This window comes from Macrobrachium nipponense, chromosome 1, assembly GCF_015104395.2.
Source record: "Macrobrachium nipponense isolate FS-2020 chromosome 1, ASM1510439v2, whole genome shotgun sequence".
Taxonomy (NCBI): Eukaryota; Metazoa; Arthropoda; class Malacostraca; order Decapoda; family Palaemonidae; genus Macrobrachium; species Macrobrachium nipponense.
The window spans coordinates 81,185,004-81,208,010 of NC_087200.1; the positions used below are offsets into that span (position 1 = coordinate 81,185,004).

A 23,007-nucleotide genomic window follows, 5' to 3' on the forward strand; every position below is an offset into this window, starting at 1 on the left:
GTTGTATTCTACATGAAATTGCGCACATTTTCATATATAAAACTTTATGTAACAGCTAATTTTAAATGGTGCAAACATTTCGACAATCGCACAAAAAAATTCTGATTTTTTCGGAAGAGTTACCGCGCGAACGTAATGTTTTTTTTTCATAAATTCACTATAAATCGAAATATTGTGCTAGAGACTTCCAAGTCGTTGCAAAATGAAGTTAAATGATTGAATATTACTAGAATATAAGAGTTTTAGCTTACAATTGCGTTTTTTCTACCATTTCGGTAGAGTCAAGTTGACCGAAAGTTGAAATTTTTGCACTTAACGTTATTTATATGAAAATATTTCAAAACTGAATAAAAAGATACAACCAGGGGTTGATTTTTTCGTTATTATTTGGCATGAAATTTGCGCACCATTTCCATATATAAAACTTTATGTAACGGCAAAATTAAAAGGGTGCAAAACATTACCACAATCCAGCACGAAAAAATTTATCGAAGAGTTATCAGCACGAACGTAAGGAAAAAGTTTTTTCATAAATTCACCATAAATCGAAATATTGTGCTAGAGACGTCCAATTTGTTGCAAAATGAAGGCAAATGATTGAATATTACTATAATATAAGAATTTTAACTTACAATTGCGTTTCTCGACCATTTCTGTAGAGTCAAAGTGACCGAAGGTTGAAATTTTTGCACTTATCGTTATTTATATGAAAATATTTCAAAACTGATAAAAAAGCTACAATCATGAGTATTTTTTGTTGTATTTTACATAAAATTGCGCACATTTTCATATATAATACTTCATGTAAAGGATAATTTTAAAATGGTGCAAACATTACCACAATCGCATGTATGATTTTTTTTCGGAAGAGTTACCGCGCGGACGTAAGGAAATGTTTTTTCATAAATTCACCATAAATCGAAATATTGTGCTAGAGACTTCCAATTAGTTGCAAAATTAAGGTAAATGATTGAATATTACTAGAATATAAGCGTTTTAGCTTACAATTGCGTTTTTCGACCATTTCGGTAGAGTCAAAGTTGACCGAAGGTTGAAATTTTGGCAATTATCGTTATTTATATGAAAATATCTCAAAACTGATAAAAGCTACAATCATGAGTATTTTATTGTTGTATTCTACATAAAAATGCGCACATTTTCATATATAATACTTCATGTAACGGCTAATTTACAATGGTACAAAAATTATGTCAAAGTGACAAAATAATTTCCGAGATGTGTCACAGATACTTTTTAGTGCGGCAAGAAAGAAATTCGCGCTTGCGCGCCTGTGTAACGATTGTAAACAAAACAACACCTTGATCCGTGAACTCCCAGCATCCCCCAAGGCGCGTGATTGAAAAGTTTTAGGCTGGTAGGCCTATAAGTATTTTTCCGCGGATTTTAAAAAAAACTTTTGTAAGTCGACGTAAAATACGTCCAGTCAGCACACGGGAGACAAAAAATGTCAACGTAAAATACGTCCAGTCGGCGTAAGAGGGTTAATAATACTTAACTGTATAATTTATCTAGTCCCACCCATCCTACCCCACGATCTGCCTATCACAACTGATTTGAGGGAAGGTTTTGTATCTGTCAACGACAGTGTTGCCAACTGGCGGACAGAATAGGAGGTAACAGGGTTGCCAATGTGGTAAATTTTGGTGCGGTTTTTGGGGATTTAGGGCTAGATAAATTATACAGGTAAGTATTATTAATATTAATTTTAGAATAAAAATTCCATATGTCAACTTTCAGCTACATCCGATGCTTTGATAAGGAGCAAAGTCCAAAAAACCGTGTTACAGAGGCTCTGAATCTCATAGTAGCTTGGATGCGCAAAGTTTATAACAGTCCAAAAGCGCAAATAATGAAAAAATCATTGCTTGTTTCCAGTAATAATAACAAAACTAAGTTTCTGGTTAGATTACAACGCAAATTCCAAACATCCAAAGAGAGACATTATCCAGTAATTTGATCAGAGAGAGAGAGAGAGAGAGAGAGAGAGAGAGAGAGAGAGAGAGAGAGAGAGAGAGAGAGAGAGAGAGAGAGGCGCCTTCCGACGCTCCGAGTTAACGACGCTTTTAAAAAACGCATACTATGATAAAAATCCTTTACAGTTTAGCACAGTATATTAATAAAAAATAAGTTTCTGGTTAGATTACAACAAAAATTTTGAGGTTATGATGATTTTCGAACCTTTTTATGTCGTATTTTTCAAATTTTTTTAGTGACGCCTCATATGCGAATGAATACTAGCTTGCAATGCGCAAAGTTTATAACAGTCCAAAAGCGCAAATATGAAAAAAATCATTGCTTGTTTCCAGTAATAATAACAAAATTAAGTTTCTGGTTAGATTACAATGCAAATTCCAAGTATCCAAGAGAGATATTATCCAGTAATTTGATCAGAGAAAGAAAATGGGGATAGAGAGACGAGAGAGAGAAGAGAGAGAGAGAGAAGAGAGAGAGAGGCATCTTGGCAAATGAGATCATTTGCCAATTGTCTTGGGATTGACGTAACGTTTATTTTCTGAACAGATAGGACAGAGAAGTGTTCGTTTCATTAAACGGCCTCTGACTCATACCGGTAAATGTTTTGTTGATACTAATAATATTAGCCTATTTAAAGATACATTTACTTTAATTAGTCTATATGATACGTAAATAGTAATCAACTGTTCTTGTAGCCCTCAAGATTTGGCAAAATCGAAGTATCTAAAAAGAGACATTATCCAGTAAATTGATCAGAGAGAGAGAGAGAGAGAGAGAGAGAGAGAGAGAGAGAGAGAGAGAGAGAGAGAGAGAGAGAGAGAGAGAGGCGTCTTGGCAACAATGGTCTTGGGGATTGACGTAACGTTTATTTTCTGAACAGATAGGACAGAGAATTGTTAGTTTCATTAAACGGCCTCTGACTCATGCCAGTAAATGTTTTGTTGATACTAATATATAAGCCTATTTAAAGATACGTTTACTTTAATTAGTCTATATGATATGTAAATAGTAATCAACTGTTCTTGTAGCCCTCAAGATTTGGCAAAATCACTCCAGGTTGTACATAAAACTTCAAGAATGTAGTGTCACCAGAGGATTACAATAGTTTTCACCTTCAAGAACCAGCATTTTTTTATTAAAATAACTCTAGGTTGTACATAAAACTACAGGAAACAACATGTAATGTAACCAAAGGATTACAAGTAAGGTTTTTATAACTTTTTATTAGTTTAAGACATTTTTCCAACATCATTCCGGCTTACAACGATTTTCGGGTTACGACGCATCTTAAGAATGGAACCCCCGTCGTAACCCGGGGACTGCCTGTAATTGGATCCTCCATCTGGGGAGCAAACCTCTTCCCTGACTCCGCCGTTAACGAAGTCTTGGCGGAGGCAGTGAGGGTGAGCCAGAGTCTGAAGATTCGCTGGGGACTCATTCCTAAAAGGAAATCCGAGTCCGCCGGAACGAATCCCAAAGGTCAGAAGAAGTTGAGGAAGTTTCAGCCCTTCCAATCCTCTCAACCACAGACAATGGTCCAGGCGGTTCCGGTGGCTCAAGTGAGTCAACCGTCAACATCAAAAGCACAACCGCAACAGAAGTTTGTGCTTCTGACTCAACCGTCGCAACAACCCCAGGCTTCGACCTCCTTCTCCGTCTCTCCAGGTTACAATACTACCTTTGAAACTCAAACGTTTCAAGGGTATAACAGGTTTGCCAGAGGCAGCCGTGCCAGAGGAGCCTTCCGACACAGAAGTGGCGGAAGAGCCTCCAACCGAGGCAAAGGCTTCCGGGGAGCCCATGGTGGTCGTCCATCCGCCAACCAGTGAGACTCCTCAGGTAGGAGGGAGGCTGTACCTCTTCTGACATTGGTGGGGGTTCAGCACCTGGGCCCAAAGTATTGTGACCAAAGGTCTGGGATGGAGTTGGATACAAGATCCTCCTCCATCAAACACCTTTTACCAAAAACCAACAACGGAACTGATAGAGTATACCCGAGAATTACTTCAAAAAAGGGTAGTGTCACAAGTCAAAAACTTGAAAGTTTCAAGGGCGCTTGTTCAGCGTTCCAAAGAAAGACTCGAACAAACTAACAATAATCCTAGATTTGTCCCATCTAAACTCATTCATTCATTGCGACAAGTTCCGAATGCTGACCGTCTCGCAGGTGCGGACCTTACTTCCCCGTGAGGCCGTCACCACCTCTGTAGATCTTACAGATGCCTACTATCATATCCCGATAGCAAGACACTTCCGCCCCTTCCTAGGCTTCAGACTAGGAAAGAAGGCTTATTCCTTCAAAGTAATGCCATTCGGGCTCAACATAGCGTCCAGAATATTTACGAAAATAGCGGAAACAGTAGTCCAGGAGTTAAGGACTCAGGGGGTAATGTTAGTAGCCTATATGGACGATTGGCTCATATGGGCCACAGACGTCGAAGAATGCCGCAAGGCGACGGTCAAAGTGATAAAGTTCCTGGAACTCCTAGGTTTCCAGATAAACTGGAACAAGTCCCGTCTCACTCCAGCACCACGTTTTCAGTGGCTGGGAATCCAGTGGGACCTAAACTCGCACACTCTATCAATTCCGCCGGTAAAACGGAGAGAAATAGCCAAGGCTACAAGACAATTTCTCAAAGACAAGCAGACGTCCCGGAGGAACCAGGAAAGAATCCTAGGTTCACTCCAGTTTGCATCAGTTACGGACGTACTACTGAAAGCCAAGCTAAATGATATAAATCGAGTTTGGCGATCGAGAGCAAACAGAAGATCTTACGCAAGAGACTCCACCCCTGGACAGAAGTCAAGAGTCTGTCGAAATCAGTACCACTACAGTTTCCTCCGCCAGCCCTAGTAGTCCATACGGACGCCTCCTTGAGCGGCTGGGGCGGAAACTCGCAATACAAAAAAGTACAGGGAACCTGGTCAGTGTCATTCCGCCAGCTACATATCAATGTACTGGAAGCCATGGCAGTGTTTCTAACACTGAAGAAACTCTTACCTCAAAGAAAATCCATATCAAGCTGGTATTGGACAGCGCAGTGGTAGTCCACTGCATAAACAGGGGAGGTTCCAAGTCAAGCCATGTAAACCATGTAATGATAGCCATATTTGCCCTAGCGGCCAAGAACCAATGGCACCTATCGGCCACTCACCTAGCGGGAGTAAGAAATGTAGTGGCAGACGCTCTGTCAAGGACTACTCCACTAGAGTCGGAGTGGACCCTGGACGGAGGGTCATTCAAATGGATCTGCCAACAGGTGCCCAGGCTTCAAGTGGACCTTTTTGCCACGGAATCGAACCACAAACTACCATGTTATGTGGCCCCCAACCTGGACCCTCTGGCTTATGCCACAGATGCTATGGCAATAGATTGGAATATCTAGAAAAGTATCTCTTCCCTCCGGTGAACCTACTAATGAAGGTCCTGAACAAACTCAGGACTTTCAAAGGTCAGATTGCACTAGTAGCTCCCAACTTGCCCAAGAGCAATTGGTTCCTCCTACTAGTGGAATTGGGACTCCGGCCCCGACGGATTCCCAATCCCAAACTGATGCAGTTGGTACAAACGTGGACTGTGTCCGCTTCCTCAGGAATCCAGAAAGCCCTAACTTTATGGACTTCATGAAGTTTGCGGCACAGAAAGATGCCAACATTGATCCTCAAAACATCCGGTTCCTAGAATCAGATAAACGAGAATCAACACTGCGTCAATATGATTCAGCAGTGGAGAAGCTAGCCACCTTTTCGAAAGACACCTTTTTGAAAGCACAAACCATGACTACGAATCTGGCGATAACCTTTTTCAGAACCTTATTTGAGAAAGGATTAGCAGCGAATACTATTACTACAACCAAATCAGCACTAAAGAAAATGTTCCAATTTGGATCTAATATTGATCTTACAGATTTGTATTTTTCTTCTATTCCTAGGGCTTGAGCTAGACTTAGACCAATAGATAGACCTCGAACGGTCTCCTGGTTCTTAAATGATGTCCTTAAGCTAGCTTCGGACACTGTTAATGAGTCATGTACTTATATATCGCTCCTAAGGAAAACATTATTTCTAATAAGTCTGGCCTCAGGAGCTAGAATATCTGAGCTGTCGGCCCTTTCTAGGGAACCAGACCCTACTGAGTTACTCCCATCAGGAGAATTACTACTTTTCCCAGATCGTCAATTTTTGGCTAAAAACGAAGACCCACAAGATAGGTGGGCCCCATGGAAAATTATTCCTCTTCCTCAGGATCTGTCCTTATGTCCAGTTAATTCACTAAAACCCTATTTAAACAGAACCGCCATGAAAACTTCAGGCTCCTTGTTTATTAGGGAAAATGGTGGAACCATCTCCCTAAAAGGAATCAGACAAAAGATTCTATATTTTATCAAACAAGCTAACCCGGAATCAATTCCGCGAGCACATAATGTCAGGGCGGTAGCTACATCAGTTCATTATTTTCAACACATGAACTTTGACGATCTCAAAAAGTATACAGGCTGGAAATCACCGACAGTATTTAAACGCCACTACCTAAAATCCTTAGAGGCCCTTAAATTCCCAGCAGTGACAGTGGGGAACACAGTTTTCCCTGACACTGCATAGCATGGTAGTAATTAGTCTAAGCAGCCTATGTCTCTCTCATCTCTCTCTCCTACCTGCCTCGCTAGCATTCTTGACCTTAGCTCGGTTGTTACTGGGTTGCACACTTTAACCTGATTTTCACCTGGATTGTATTATGATCTTTATTGCTTGTACATATGGATATCTGGTGCAAAATTTTTGTAAATAAATTCCTGTTTAGTGGTGTAGGATTCATTTAATGTTATATGTTGGGTTATACAACCCTATTAGTCGATAAGAACTGTAGTTTAAGGATATCATTAAAAATCTTCATAGTATTAAGGAAATTTATTCATTATTTGTAGATTGAATATCTATTATTAAATAATATTTAATAATTATACAAGTTTCAATTTCCTTACAGTAATTTATCTACACTAACTGTCCAAGCTGGTGGGGCCAATTCTCTGTTACTATTTCACGGAGCGACACAGGGTAGGCCCAGAAAAGGGATTTTGACAAAGGAAAAATCTATTTCTGGGCAGTGACCTGTGTTGCCCAGTGAAACCCACCCTCTAATTTCCACACTCTAATCTGGCCCAAGCTTGGGTGCTATCTACAGGAATGGTAAACAAACCGCTAGCCGTAGCAGTAGTGGGTAGCGGGGGCCTAGAACGGCTCCTCTGTAGACGAGGGATATTCAGAAAGGAAGAGACTAAATGGCAGGGGACCTCTGGTAGTGGTTACACTCGCCCCAAATACCATACCGACACCTTAAATAAAGGTGAGTGAGCCAGAATATTCTGGCATTACCATATAGCTTTTTTCCCTGGTATATTTAGCAATATTTATACCTAGAAATGAGTGCTAAAGGAACCATTTCACTGGGCGACACAGGTCACTGCCCAGAAATAGATTTTTCCTTTGTCAAAATCCCTTTTCTAACCCTAAGGTTAGTATTAGACAGCGCGGTAATAGTCCACAGCATAAACAGAGGAGGTTCCAAATCGAGCCACATAAATCATGTCATGATAGCGATCTTTTCCTTAGCAGCAAAGAACCAGTGGCATCTGTCAGCTACTCACCTGGCAGGAGTAAGGAACGTGGTGGTAGACGCACTGTCAAGGACAACTCCACTGGAATCGGAATGGTCCTTAGACGACATCTCTTTCAAATGGATCTGCCAGCAGAGCCCAGGCCTCCAAGTAGACTTATTTACCACAGAGTCCAACCACAAGCTACAGTGCTATGTGGCCCCCAATCTGGACCCTCTGGCTCAGGCCACAGACGCCATATCCATAGATTGGAACACTTGCCAGAGGATCTACCTATTTCCACCAATCAACCTACTAATGAAAGTCCTGGACAAACTCAGATCCTTCAAAGGACGAATAGCGCTGGTAGCTCCCAACTGGCCCAAGAGCAATTGGTTCCCATTACTAGTGGAATTGGGACTCTGGCCCTACCGGATCCCCAACCCGAGACTAACACATTTAGTACAAACGCGGACTGTGTACGCTTCCTCAAGGATTCAGAATGCCCTAACTTTATGATTCGGCAGTAAAGAAGCTAGCCTCCTTTCTAAAAGATTCAAAGGTACAGACGATGACTACGAATCTGGCAGTTACTTTCTTTAGGACCCTGTTTGAGAAGGGCCTAGCAGCTAGTACTATTACTACAACTAAATCTGCCTTAAAGAAAATATTTCAGTTTGGTTTTAACATTGATCTAACAGATTTGTACTTCTCGTCCATCCCAAGAGCTTGTGCTAGACCAAGACCAGCGAACAGACCTCATACGGTCTCCTGGTTTCTAAATTATGTACTTAAGCTAGCTTCAGACACTGACAATGAATCGTGTCCTTATATAACCCTTCTTAGGAAAACTTTATTCCTAGTAAGCCTGGCCTCAGGAGCCAGAATATCAGAACTGTCGGCTTTTTCCAGAGAACCAAATCATATTGATTTCCTCCCATCCGGAGAAGTTCTTTTATCCCCAGATCGTAAGTTCTTGGCTAAGAACGAGGACCCACAGAATAGGTGGTCCCCATGGAAGAATGTTCCACTTCCACAGGATCTATCTCTTTGCCCAGTCAAAACATTAAGATCATATTTAGGCAGAACTTCCAATAAGTCTTCAGGTAGAGAATGGTGGAACAATTTCACTAAAATCAATCAGACAACAAATTCTATATTTTATTAAACAGGCCAACCCGGAATCAGTTCCACATGTACATGATGTCCGGGCGGTGGCTACCTCAATTAATTACTTTCACCACATGAACTTTGATGACCTTAAAAAGTACATGGGATGGAAATCTCCGACAGTATTTAAACGCCACTACTTAAAATCCTTAGAGGCCCTTAAGTATTCGGCGGTGGCAGCAGGGAACATTGTTTCCCCTGACACAGCCTAGTTATGTTAATATACCTAGTCTTAATAGATCTTATCTCCCTTTCAGTTCTTTCTCTCCTACCTGCCTCGCTTATAGTCCCTAGGCTTGACCTTGGTTTTTCACTTGGATTGCACAATTGAATCACTCCTGTATTGTACATACTTAAAAGGGATTTTGACGAAGGAAAAATCTATTTCTGGGCAAGGGCCCGTGTCGCCCAGTGAAATGTCCCTTTAGCACACATATCTAAGGTAAATTATTGCTAACATACCAGAGAAAAAAGCTAATATGAAAATGCCAGAATAATCTGGCTCGCTCACCTTGTATAAAGGTGCCGGTATGGTTTCTGGGGCGAGTGAAACCACTACCAGAGGTCCTTTGCCATTTAGATTCATCCTTCTTCAAAATCCCTCTACTACTAAAGAGGAGCTGACCTAAGGCCCACTCCTTGCTACCGTTACAGCTAGCGCCTCTGACGTCATACCTGTAGTTAGTACCCAAGCTTGGGCCAAAAGGGGGGGTTACAAGAGAAGGGTGGGATTTCACTGGGCGACACGGGCCCTTTCCCAGAAATAGATTTTTCCTTCGTCAAAATCCCTTTTCTGGGCTCAGCCCGTGTCGCTACATGAAATAGTACCAGAGAAATGGCCACATAAGCTTGGAATAATGAAGTACACAAGGAATATGTAGGATAATGAAAAACAATTAAGGCTAATTGCTACAATCTAAGGATAAGGTTACGAGTAGAGTAACAAGGGCAATTGAAACCTTAACAGTAAACATAATTCAAAATAGTTAACACTAAAAGTAAACAGAATGTTAACTTAAACTGTGACTAATCCTAAGAACAAAATACAAGGAAATATCACAATATATACAACATGTGGCATACAAGGTACAAAAAGGCTACATGGTGGCAGAACCACGGCAAGAATGTCAGCGAGGCAGGTAGAAAGGAGAGATCTAGACTAAACTACTTACTACTATTCAAGCAGTGTCAGGGGAAACTGTGTTTCCTGCTGCCACTGCTGGAAATTTAAGTGCTTCTAAGGACTTAAGATAATGGCGTTTAAATACTGTCGGAGATTTCCAGCCTGTGTACTTCTTCAGATCATCAAAATTCATATGTTGGAAGTAGTTAATAGAGGTAACTACGGCCCTGCCCTAATGTTATGAACCTGAGGGAAGGACTCTGGGATGGCTTGTTTAATGAAATATAATATTGGTTGTCTAATTCCTTTTAGGGAAATAGTACCACCTTTTTCCCCTATAAATAGAGGTCCTGAGGATCTTAGGGCCGTTCTATTTAGGTATGCTCTTAGGGAAGTAACTGGACATAAGGATGGGTCCTGTGGAATTGGGAGAATTTTCCACGGGGTCCATCTATCTAGAGAGTCCTCATTCTTAGCTAGAAATTGACGATCTGGAGAAAGTAGCACTTCTCCTGAAGGGAGAAACTCTATATGACCAGAGTCTCTAGATAGAGCCGACAGTTCAGATACTCTGGCTCCTGAGGCCAGACTTAAAAGAAATAATGTTTTCCTTAGGAGGGGTCAAAAGTCACATGAGTCATTATTAGTGTCTGAGGCTAATTTGAGGAAATCATTCAAGAACCATGACACATACTTAGGTCTTTCTGATGGTCTGAGTCTAGCACAGGCCTTAGGGATAGATGAGAAATAAGAGTCTTTTAGGTCTATTTTGAAACCAAACTGGAAGATTTTCTTGAGTGCCGATTTAGTAGTAGTAATAGTACTAGCTGCTAAACCTTTTTCAAACAATGTCCTGAAAAAGGATATGGCCAGATTGGTTGTCATGGTTTGTGCTTCCAAATTCCTCAGAAATACATCTAGTTTTTTAACTGCTGAGTCATACTGACGTAGGGTCGATTCACGTTTATCTGATTCTAAGAATAGAATATTCTTAGGGTCGATATTGGCATCCCTTTTTGCCGCAAACTTCATGAAACCCATAAAGTTAGGGTTTTTTGAATTCCTGAGGAAGCGCACACAGTCCTCGTTTGTACTAATTGTGATAGTCTGGGATTGGGAATCCGTTGAGGTCGGAGTCCCAATTCCAGTAGTAGTGGGAACCAATTGCTCTTGGGCCAATTGGGGGCTATTAGAGCAATGTGTCCCTTGAACGTCCTGAGTTTGTTCAGGACCTTCAAGAGAAGATTCACTGGAGGAAAGATGTAAATCTTCTTCCACTGATTCCAATCTATAGCCATGGCATCCGTGGCATAAGCCAGAGGGTACATGTTGGGAGCCACATAACAAGGGAGTTTGTGATTCAATTCTGTGGCGAAGAGATCCACCTGAAGCTCTGGGACTTGTTGGCAGACCCAGTTGAATGACTGTTTGTCCAGGGACCACTCTGACTCCAGTGGGACTGAACGAGATAACGCATCCGCTACTACGTTCCTTACTCCCGCTAGATGGGTGGTGGACAGGTGCCATTTGTTCTTGGCTGCCAGTGAAAATAGGGCTATCATGACATGGTTCACATGGCTCGACTTGGAGCTTCCCCTGTTGATGCAGCGTACCACCACTGCACTGTCCAGCACTAGTTTGATATGAGATTTCTTGGCTGGATGAAGCTTTTTCAGGGTGAGGAACACTGCCATAGCTTCCAGTACATTGATATGAAGCTGGCGGAATGGAAGGGACCAGGTTCCCCGTACCTTCTTGTACTGTGAGTATCCTCCCCAGCCGCTTAGTGATGCATCTGTGTGGATAACTAGTGCCGGTGGAGGGAACTGGAGGGGAATTGTCTGACAAATTCTTGACCTCCGTCCAGGGGTGGAGTCTCTTCCGTAAGATCGCTGCGACAGTGGCTAGTTTGTCTCGGGATCTGTTGTTTGCTCTTGAGCGCCAGACGCGGTTTATGTCTTTCAGTTTTGCTTTTAACAGAACGTCTGTTATCGAAGCAAATTGGAGAGAGCCTAGGATTCTTTCCTGGTTCCTCCGGGACGTCTGTTTGCACTTGAGAAATTGTCTGGTTGCCTTGGCTATTTCTCTCTTTTTCAACGACGGAATTGATAGAGTGTGAGACTTCAAGTCCCATTGAATGCCTAACCACTGAAAGCGAGACTCCGGTGTTAGCCGGGACTTGGTCTTGTTTATCTGGAACCCCAGATGTTCCAGAAATTGGATTACTTTGACCGTTGCTTTGTGGCATTCTTCGATATTTGTGGCCCAAATGAGCCAATCGTCCAGATAAGCTACTAGCATTATTCCTTGAGACCTGATTTCTTGAACGACTGTCTCCGCCAGTTTTGTGAATATTCTGGGGCCTACATTGAGCCCGAAAGGCATTACTTTGAAGGAGAATGCCTGGTTCCCTAGCCTGAAGCCTAGGAACGGGCGGAAGTGTCTTGCTACTGGAACATGATAGTATGCGTCTGTAAGATCTATAGAGGTGGTGACGGCCCCACGGGGTAGTAAGGTCCGCACCTGCGAGATGGTCAGCATCCTGAACTTGTCGCAACGAATGAATAAGTTTAGACGGGACAAGTCTAGAATTATTCTTCGTTTGTTTGAGCCTTTCTTTGGCATGCTGAACAAGCGACCTGGAAATTTTAAATGCTTGACTCTTGACACTACTCCTTTCTGAAGGAGTTCTTGAGCGTACTCTATCAATTCCGCTGTTGGTTGTTGATGGAAGGTTTTGGATGGAGGAGGACCTTTGAGCCAGCTCCAACCTTGACCTTTGGACACAATACTTTGGGCCCATTTGCTGAACCTCCATCGGTGACGAAAGAGGAACAGTCTCCCTCCTACCTGAGGATTCTCACTGGTTCGGGGAAGGGCGTGTCCCACATCCTCCTCGTAAACCCTTACCTCGGTTAGATGCTCTTCCGCCGCCTCTTTGGCGGAAGGCACCTCTAGCTCTGCTACCCCTGCCAAACCTGTTGAAGGGCTGAAAGGATTGACCTTCAAAGACCGGGTTGAAAGCCGGGGAGACAGCGTAGGAGGTCGAAGCCTGTGGTTGCTGAGGTTGCGTCAGCAACACAAACTGTTGTTGTGGCTGCGCCTTGAAAGTGGATGGTTGCGGTACTTGTGATACCGGAACCGCCTGTACTACTGTTTGCTGCTGGCAAGCCTGGAAAGGCTGGAATTTCCTAGGCTTCTTCTTGGATTTCTGATTTGATGATTCCGACTTCCGTTTGTTGATCAAACCCCAGCGAACCCTTAGGCTCTGGTTAAACCTAGTTGCCTCGCAGTGAACTTCGTTCACTACTGAGGCTGGGAAGAGATCAGCGCTCCAAATGGATGAGGCTAAGAGCTTGTTAGGCTCGTGTTGGATAGTGGCCTCTGCCAGGACATGTTTCCTGCAATTCCGCCTAGCTATGACTAAATCATACAAGTCACATTGCATCGAGTACAACTGTGACTTCGCAATGATTTTGAATAGCGGCTCTTCTTCATAGATCAGAGCCGATACCTCCGTCATAACTAGTGTATTGAGGGATCTGCACAGTCTCATCCTGGCGTTGAATTCAGCCTGGATGAGGTTGTCTGAAAGTCTTGGTAATCTCTTGCTGAATTGAGAGATAGTGCAGTCTGGTTTCAGCTTTCCCACCGAGAAGGTGGCCGGAAGATCTAACCAGAGATCGTCTGTTCCGGGGAGCAGGAGAGATGTTGGTTCCGTCTCCCGGAGCTGAGGCATTGGCTCATCCTTCATCGCGGCTTGTAAGGTGAGCTCCGCTACCTTCGATGTGAACGGGATGGGGGTCTCCGCGTCCACAGTAAAGATCGTGAAGGCACTCTTAAAAGTTTGAACCCTGGTGTTGACACATTGCCACTCCTCCAGGTTTCGTAGCCATTCACGCTGTGCTTGATCCCGAGAAAGGATTACAGTCTCCTTCGGGACCTTGTCTTCCCTCCTCATCGCTGCTTCTGTGCTGTAACAGTAGCGAGGAGTGGGCCTTAGGTCGGCTCCTCTTTAGTAGAGGGATTTTGAAGATGGATGAATCTAAATGGCAAAGGACCTCTGGTAGTGGTTTCACTCGCCCCAGAAACCATACCAACACCTTTATATAAGGTGAGCGAGCCAGATTATTCTGGCATTTCCATATTAGCTTTTTTCTCTGGTATGTTAGCAATAATTTACCTTAGAAATGTGTGCTAAAGGGACATTTCACGTAGCGACATGGGCTCAGCCCAGAAATAGTATTCTTCTGTATGTAAATATCGTATATTGCTTGGTGTAGTAATCACCCTGGCCTTACCTAAAACTGTATATGATACCTTTATATATATTTCCATAGATTAAGGACCGTAGACTTAAGGAGATTTGTAAAAATTACTGTAGATTTAAGGAAACTTGATTAAAATAGGGTAGAATTAATTAAAGTGTTTAATTTCTCCCTTCCAGTAGCCTTGTTGATATTATATCCAAGCTTGTGGGACTATTCTCTGTTACTATTTCACGGGACGACAGGTTAGGCCCAGAAAAGGGATTTTGACAAAGGAAAAATCTATTTCTGGGCTCAGCCTGTGTGACCCCGTGAAATAGGTTCCTTTAGCACTATTTCTAAGGTAAAATATTGCTATAATACCAGAGAACAGCTAAATTGGAAATGACAGATTATTCTGGCTCAATCACCTTTATTATAAGGTGTCGGTATGGTTTCTGGGGCGAGTGAAACCACTACCACAGGTCCTTTTCCATTTAGCCTCTCCCTACATCAAAAAACCTCAAATAGAGAGGAGCCGACCTAAGGCTCACTACCCGCTACCGTTACGGCTAGCGCCTCTGACAACATTCCTTTGATAGCACTTCTACGCTGCACACGCGTTTTTCTTTGCTGTGTTGTGTTTTTCGCTCTGGAACCTTTTAATTTCACTATGGAACATCAAGCTGCTTCTGCATCCAAGTTAAGTACTGCTATTATAGTTGACACTATTTAGGGGCTGCCCTTGGCATGTTTAACCGAATTATTTAGGTTTTTATGAGTCGGCGGCCCACGCGGCACCAGCCCCGAGTCACCACAGCGGCGCGCTCCTTGGTGTCACCTCATTTCGTGTTTCATGTGGTCTCCCATACCGAGTGAGCTCGATTATTTATGGCAGTATTGTTATTTTATTATCTATGATGCATTATTGACGTTTTAGTTACTACACGGGGGTTTTTACCGAGCACATGTTCTCGCTTCGTAGCCTATCGGAGCCCTACCGACCCAGTTTTCATGCATGCATGTTCCTCGTTGGTTAGGTTACCTTGTTAAGCTCTGTTATATTTCTGCTAGTCCTACTTTTAGTCCTAGCCTACCCTGGCAGCCTGTCCCGCATTTATTCGTCACAACACTAGGCCAGCTGCTTGGAGTTACCAGGTCTTGACCACCCTTCCCGGTTGGTTCAGCCTAGTCCCTCCAGGACGTCTCGCTTTCTCTTCACCTCATTTTATTTCTTTTTCCCCCCGTGTAAATTGCACCTTTTATTTTATTTCATATCTGTGAGTCGACTCTGGTTGGCCTATAGGCCTTCCTTTCACCTGGCCTTCTTCACAACGTGTGTGTTCACACCCAACCGTGAGAAGTTCAGACGATCATGTAGTAGCCACCACGCTGCCGCTCACCTCTCCCTCCCCCCACGTCTCCCACCTAGGTGGGGTGATATCTCGCTCACGTTGTCACTGACAGCCGATCCGAGTACCCCTTCGGGGGATGGAGGGAGGTCCCCATGGGGACCCGCGGTGTGCGGGTGGCGCTACCCTGCCGCTCTTACCCCAGAGTAGGGGAGGAGCTCAATTCGCCCCAGCCCCGGCCGGCCACCAGGCTCGGGTGAGCTCAGCTCCCCTTGGCTCTCTGGGTCCATACCCCTGCCTTTAGTCACCTCCTCCTACCCGCTCCAACAGGTGTGTTCACACCCAACCGTGAGAAGTCCAGACGATCATGTAGTAGCCACCACGCTGCCGCTCTCCTCTCCCTCCCCCCACGTCTCCCACCTAGGTGGGGTGATATCTCGCTCACGTTGTCGCTGACAGCCGATCCGAGTACCCCTTCGGGGAATGGAGGGAGGTCCCCATGGGGACCCGTGGTGTGCGGGTGGCGCTACCCTGCCGCTCTTACCCCAGAGTAGGGGAGGAGCTCAGTTCGCCCCAGCCTCGGCCGGCCACCAGGCTCGGGTGAGCTCGGCTCCCCTCGGCTCTCTGGGTCCATACCCCTGCCTTTAGTCACCTCCTCCTAACCGCTCCAGCGGAACCAGGATTCCGGCATAGCCGGACTCCTTGAGGATGTTGACTACTTGGAGGCTCCGGCCTCAGATGGGGTTACATTATTTCATGTATTCCATTTGTATATTCCTGTATATTTGTCTTATTTTAAACTTTCGAAGCCACCGTGCTTCTCCGGGAGCTACCCCTCCCTTTAGATTAAGTTTTATGGCGGAGATACCAAGCTCCGCCACCTTACCCGATCTCTCCCATCTCGACACCCGGTACCTGCTTGGACTACTCCTTCTCCGGTGTATGGCAATAGTAGCTACCCCGAATTCAGTAGTTTTCTGTTCTCCAGTGTCACCAGAAACACTGTTAACTACTTACTACTAGCTCTACCGGATTCTCCAGCATGGTACATGGCAAAGAGAAGCCGAGACGGGGATAATTCTATGACACCGGAACACTCTGGTGTTATGGCATATCAATCACGGACATTGTCCGGATGGTTAACAATGGTACCCATGTATCAATCCATTTACAGGCCACCCATTGTATGGAGACCGGCTGCAACGCCGTCCTCCAGGATCCCTGTGGGCACGATGTCTGCCGGACCCACGCCACCTGCGCAGTCCACCTAGATGGTTCAGTAGTGTGGCACCACGAGAACTGTGTCACCTGCTACGATCTCGTGGAACGAGTCTCCTCTGATGTAAGTGACTCTCCGGTGTGTACATAATAATACAAGGTGGACCAATGTAATATATATGTCAATCATATGCCTCCTAAGTTAAGTTACAATAATAAGAGTTAAGTTTAAGTTTAACACTAACCCTTCTCTTACAGGGAGCCCAGTCGGTTCGGGATGCTGCTCTTTCCACCCTCAAGGTATGGGTGGGCGGCTTCGGGCGAAATGTAGCCAAGGCAAGACCCTATATCCTCTCCCAAGAGATGGCTACTTTGATCTTCCTGGGGGGGAGGAGCACCAGCTACGTGGACCCCGAAGTAGCAGCTCCCCTAATAGCATCCATTCAAGATGCAGTTTCCCAACCCTCAGAGGAGGCTTCGGCGCAGGAGGTCGCAGAAGAGGTCGCAGCACTAAATCTCGACGTTGAGCCCATAACGGTGGACGGCATGGGCAACGGTAAGGATGCTAGTGAGGCAAGCTTTGTAGGTGCTCAAGGCCTCCCCTTGGGCACATCTAGACCTTCTTCTCCTTCCTCTTCTACTTCCTTCCAGGGATTCTCCGGGGGATTTCTATCAGCTGGATCGAAATCCCTCTCGGCGATCCCTAAAGTCAAGGGCAAGCGTGACTCTAAATCGCTGCCAAAGCCCCTTACTAGAAAGCCAAGTACCAGCCAAGTCCATAAAACTCCGGCTCACCATCCCGGAGCGGACAAAACCAAACATGGGTCTCTCTCCAAAGGGTCGAAGACTAAGTCTTCCAAGGAAAGAGCCCACTCTTCCTCTGTCGACCCTGTGGCATCCACCTTCAAAGGTGCGATACCAAAGGTATTCAAGGAGGGGGCAGAGCCCCCCTCCTTCGACCAGGAAGTATTCGCATCCAACATGATGCAACAAATGGGTAACATGGTTGGAAACTCAGTCAACACCAAGTTTCAAGAAATACTGGAAAGGCTGGTCACACAGGAGACCATAGTCGCAGGTCTCCAGCAAGGCGTAGCGTCGGGCTTCAACAAGCCGGCCAAGCAGCCCAAGGCCCGCTGATGCCGGACTCCTCCACTCTCCCTCCCTTCCACCCAAGTAACCCATGGAGGGTGGCTTCTTACGCACCTTTCGTAAACGGCATGCTTACGATTGAGGGCTGCGGGACTCGAAGGATTGAGGACTTCGAGTTCTACCCACCAGGGTTGCAAGCCCCTTTCATAGGCTATGTCCGTCTCACGGAATCTGCCTTGATCAGGGAGGATGAGGTCCCGAAAGAGACGGTTATCCTGTCTCGGGACCAGGCACAACAGGCTTGGATCCGTAACCTGGATGAATGGCAGTGTGTAAACACTAAGGTTACGGCCTTCAGGAGTCCCTTCACAATTTTCAATGTGGGAACAGATGACCTCTGGGTAGACCTCCCAGCCACCTTCTCGGTTGGCAAACTCAAACCCGACTGTGCCATCTCTCTATTTAGTGAGAGACTACCCAGGCTGTCTGATGGGCTCATCCAGACAGAATTCAATGCTAGAACACGGCTTGCAAAGTCCCTCAAAGTACTAGTCATGACAGAAGCAGCTGCTCTTATCTATGCACAAGAGCCGTTGTTCAAGATCATTGCTAAGGCACAATTGTTAAGTATGCAATGTGACTTATATGATTTTGTTGTGGCTAGGAGGAACTGCAGGAAGCATGTCCTAGCATAATCCACAATCAGGCATGAGCCCAACAAACTCCTGGCCTCTTCGATATGGGGAGCGGACCTTTTTCCAGCCTCAGTGGTGAACGAGGTACAACATGAGGCTGCTAGGTTTAACCAAAGTCTAAGGGTTCGGTGGGGATTAGTCTCCAAAAGGAAATCGGAGTCTTCCACATCGAATCCCAAAGCCAAGAACCAGCCCTTCCAGGCACCGCAGCAACAGACTTTGGTTCAGGCAGTACTGGTTCCCCAACCTTCAACCTCTAAAAGTCAACCGCAACAGCAGTTCGTGCTGTTGACACAGCCCCAACAGCTGCAGGCGTCAACCTCCTTTGCTGTCTCCCCGGCCTTCAACCCCACGTTTGAAAGCCAAGCATTTCAGGCCTTCAAGAGCTTCGGCAGGGGCAGCAGAGCTAGGGGCGCCTTTCGTCAGCGAGGCGGTGGAAGGGCTACCAGCAGAGGCAGAGGTTCACGTGGAGGGCGTGGAGGTCGCCCATCAGCAACCCAATGAGAACCTCCAGGTAGGAGGGAGGCTGTACCTCTTTCGTCAACGTTGGAGGTTCAGCAATGGGGCGCAAAGTATTGTGTCCAAAGGTCTGGGTTGGAGTTGGATCCAAGGTCCACCCCCACCCAACACCTTTTATCAAGAACCAACAGCGGAATTGATAGAGTATTCCCGCGATCTCCTTCAAAAAGGAGTAGTGTCAAGAGTCAAACATTTAAAATTTCAAGGTCGCTTGTTCAGCGTGCCAAAGAAAGACTCAGGCAAACGAAGAATAATCTTAGACTTGTCCCGTCTAAATTTATTCATTCATTGCAACAAGTTCAAGATGCTGACCATTTCACAGGTGCGGACCTTACTTCCCCGTGGGGCCGTCACCACCTCTATAGATTTTACAGACGCCTACTATCATGTCCCGATAGCAAGATACTTCCACCCGTTCCTAGGCTTCAAGTTAGGAAACCAAGCCTACTCCTTCTAGGTAATGCCATTCTGGCTCAACATAGCCCCAGGATATTTACAAAGTTGGCCTTATCTAGAGACCCAGGTCATATAGAGTTTCTCCCTTCAGGAGAAGTGTTACTTTCTCCAGATCACCAATTTCTTGCCAAAAATGAGGATCCATTAGATAGGTGAGCCCCCTGGAAGCTTGTTCCGCTTCCACAGGACCCATCCTGATGTCCAGTCACTTCATTGAAAACTTACTTAGACAGGACAACCTTGAAATCTTTTGGGCCTCTGTTTATTAGAGAAAAAGGTAGCACTATTTCCCTAAAAGGCATTGGGCAACAAATTTTATATTTTATCAAACAAGCCAACCCACAGTCCTTCCCACAGGTACATGATATTAGGGCTATAGCTACCTCAATAAACTTTTTCCAACATATGAAATTTGAAGATCTGAAGAAGTACACTGGCTGGAAATCTCCGCCAGTATTCAAACGCCATTACCTTATGTCCTTAGAACCCCTTAAGTATCCAGCAGTAGCGGCGGGAAACACAGTTTCCCCCTATACTGCTGGAGATAGTAGTAAGTAGTCCAGCTTATGTCTCTCCTTTGCCTTCTCTTTCCTCGGCCTCATTAGCATTCTTGCCTGAGCCCAGTTACGTCACAGCCATACTGGTCCTTGGATGTAACATATTGTACATATTAATTAGTCCATAAGTACCTTTCATCTAAATGTATAATTACTATGATGACTTAAGTTTTATCTAGTTTTAAGGTTGTATGGTCATTATGTTACCTGTTTGTAACTTAATCTAGATTATAACCAACTAACCTTAATTGTTTTTCATTTGCCCTTTTGAAAAATTTTGTGTACTTCCTCTTCCCAGGCTTGGCATTTTCTCTGGTACTATTTCACGGAGCGACACAGGCTGAGCCTTAGGTCGGCTCCTCTCTATTTGAGGTTTTTTGATGAAGGGAGAGGCTAAATGGAAAAGGACCTGTGGTAGTGGTTTCACTCACCCCAGAAACCATATCGACACCTTATAATAAAGGTGAGCGAGCCAGAATAATCTGGCATTTCCAATTTAGCTGTTCTCTGGTATTATAGCAATATTTTACCTTAGAAATAGTGCTAAAGGAACCTATTTCACTGGGCGACACAGGTCCTTTGCCCAGAAATAGATTTTTCCTACGTCAAAATCCCTTTTCTGGACAGTGACCTGTGTCGCCCAGTGAACCCACCCCTGGTTTCCTCACCCTAACTGGCCCAAGCTTGGGTGCTATTTTCAGGAATGGCGGACGGGGCGCTAGTTGTAGCAGTAGCGGGTGGTAGGGGGCTTTGGTACGGCTCCTCCTTGGAACGGGAGAAATTGAGAGGAAGAGACTAAATGGCAGGGGACCTCTGGTAGTGGTTTCACTCGCCCCAGTTTTATACCGACACCCAATATAGGGGTAAGCGAGCCAGGAATATCCTGGCATAATCCATATAGCTTTTTCTCTTGTATATTTAGCAATATTTATACCTTAGAAATGAGTGCTATAGGAACATTTCACTGGGCGACACAGGTCACTGCCCAGAAATAGATTTTTCCTTTGTCAAAATCCCTTAATAACCACATTCTGCAAATGAGGCAAGGACATAATGTACAATGATTTATCAAGTGATAAGTAGTTACCTGACATTACAAATTACTAAGCATGACATTTCATTCAGTCATAATAACTGCAATATTTATACTTACATATCAAATAATAAATCAATGTCCTTATAATTTCATGACTTTTGTGTGGAGTGTCTAGGTGTCTGGGAGTTGGAATAAGCAATGTACTATTGAATTTTTTCTAATTACATCATGTTTGTCTGCAAGTGTCAAGATGCAGTTTCCATCAGTTTTATTTTGAGATGTGAAGGAATCAAATCTTGTTCCCTTAAGAAAACTTATCAATAGCTTAAAATAAGGGATGTCATTCCCGTCACCAACTAATCAAAATAAAAAATATCCCTCTTTATTTCTTGAGCTTAATTGACAATCTTAATTTGTTGTCTAAGGTTGAAGCTCTACTGTTAGGTCATTTTCCTATGTCACTTCTCAGAACTGCAAGGTTTAGCAGTGTACTATGTAATTCTACTGATTAAGTTCAAGTCAGTAAATGTTTCATCCTCCTTTATGTTTACAATATTTACTCCCAACTGCTATTCTTGTCAGTAGTTTTGTAACTTTTCTTACTAATATAAACATTTCTACAGTCCTTGCCAGTTAGGTTTACATGAATTTAATCAATCTTATTCATTAACACTAAAGTCCGCCTTTTCTGCTTTCACCTTAGTTGCACTCACCTTCAAAAACCATTTTTTCTCACTGTGATTTATTTACAAGCATTTAACCATGCAAAACTGCAAAAATATGGATAAAATTGTGAAACATGAAAATGAATCAAGATCGAGTACAGAGTGAAGACCTGACAACTTTGCAATGAATGTAAAGGATAATACTAATAATGCTATGAATTTTTTAAATATTCACCACATGAGGCTGTACACTGTTCATAGCATTTTATCCCCCTGACTAACATCCTTACCCTAAATTTATGCACTGAATACACAAGATAGATTACAGCAATTGGCCTCAAGCATAAACTTCATAATAAAATAAAATAAATCCATAAATGTACTACTTCAAAAAAGCATCTTTAGAGATACATAATCAGCAATTTAGGCCACCTTCAATGAAGGCAGTCTTAAATTTTCAACTACAGAAAAATTAACATAACAGAAATAAACATACTAGGTGGAGAAAGATAGGAAAAAAGAAACTCTAAAACAGCTAGTAAATTATGTTACCATGTTATACTTGGTAATCAAAAAGCACAATACAATACCTAACCAAAATGAGTGTTTACAGTGTAAATCTCTATCTGGGGTGAGCAATACAATGCCCTAAAGGTCCCATTTCCCCAAAATTTACATTCATATTTCCCCAAAACTCAAATTTTTAGTTGACACCTTACATTCAGTTTTTGCAAAATTCCAAACAATTTTTCAAGAAAAATCTGCTGACATACAGACATAGAAAAACAAACAAACTAACCAAGTCAAATCTTACACCTTTTCAGAGGTAAAATTCATGAACATACCTGGACTACAGGGTGAGGAAAAATTACCGGAGAAGCTCCAAGACGATCACAACCATGCAATGTAATTCCTAAAGCTGCATCTGTTTCTGAATGAAAACAGAATCCAAATAGTAGTTATATGAAATGATTAGCTTATGATTTATTGCAAATACATAGATGTATGTAATATTTCTGTATTTTGAACACTGAAAGTGTTATACTTTTATAAATAAGGATGAGAAAGGCGCAAGCCTTGACACAACTTATGGATAGTAACTAAATAAACCATTCAGTTTTAACCATCTAGGAACTCAGAAAAAAAAGAAAAATGGACATCGAGCACTCAAACATGAGTGTTTGCTAGCACATCTGTCCATTCTACCATGCCATGAAAAGATCTCTAAAAGTGAGATCTTTTTCACACAAAAAAAGGCTCTTATCCAAGGAAGTGGCAAAATAGTCTT

At 43.7% G+C, this 23,007-nt stretch overlaps 1 protein-coding gene across 1 annotated transcript in view; it reads right to left on the reverse strand.

Moving 5' to 3' along the window:
- Positions 1 to 23,007, reverse strand: part of LOC135219408 (jouberin-like) — a gene marked incomplete in the record, with an annotated part of 390,670 nt that overhangs the window by 207,047 nt on the left and 160,616 nt on the right. Inside the window, 1 exon segment of the mRNA XM_064256160.1 lies at positions 22,565 to 22,650. Coding sequence (XP_064112230.1) covers positions 22,565 to 22,650 — 86 coding nt within the window.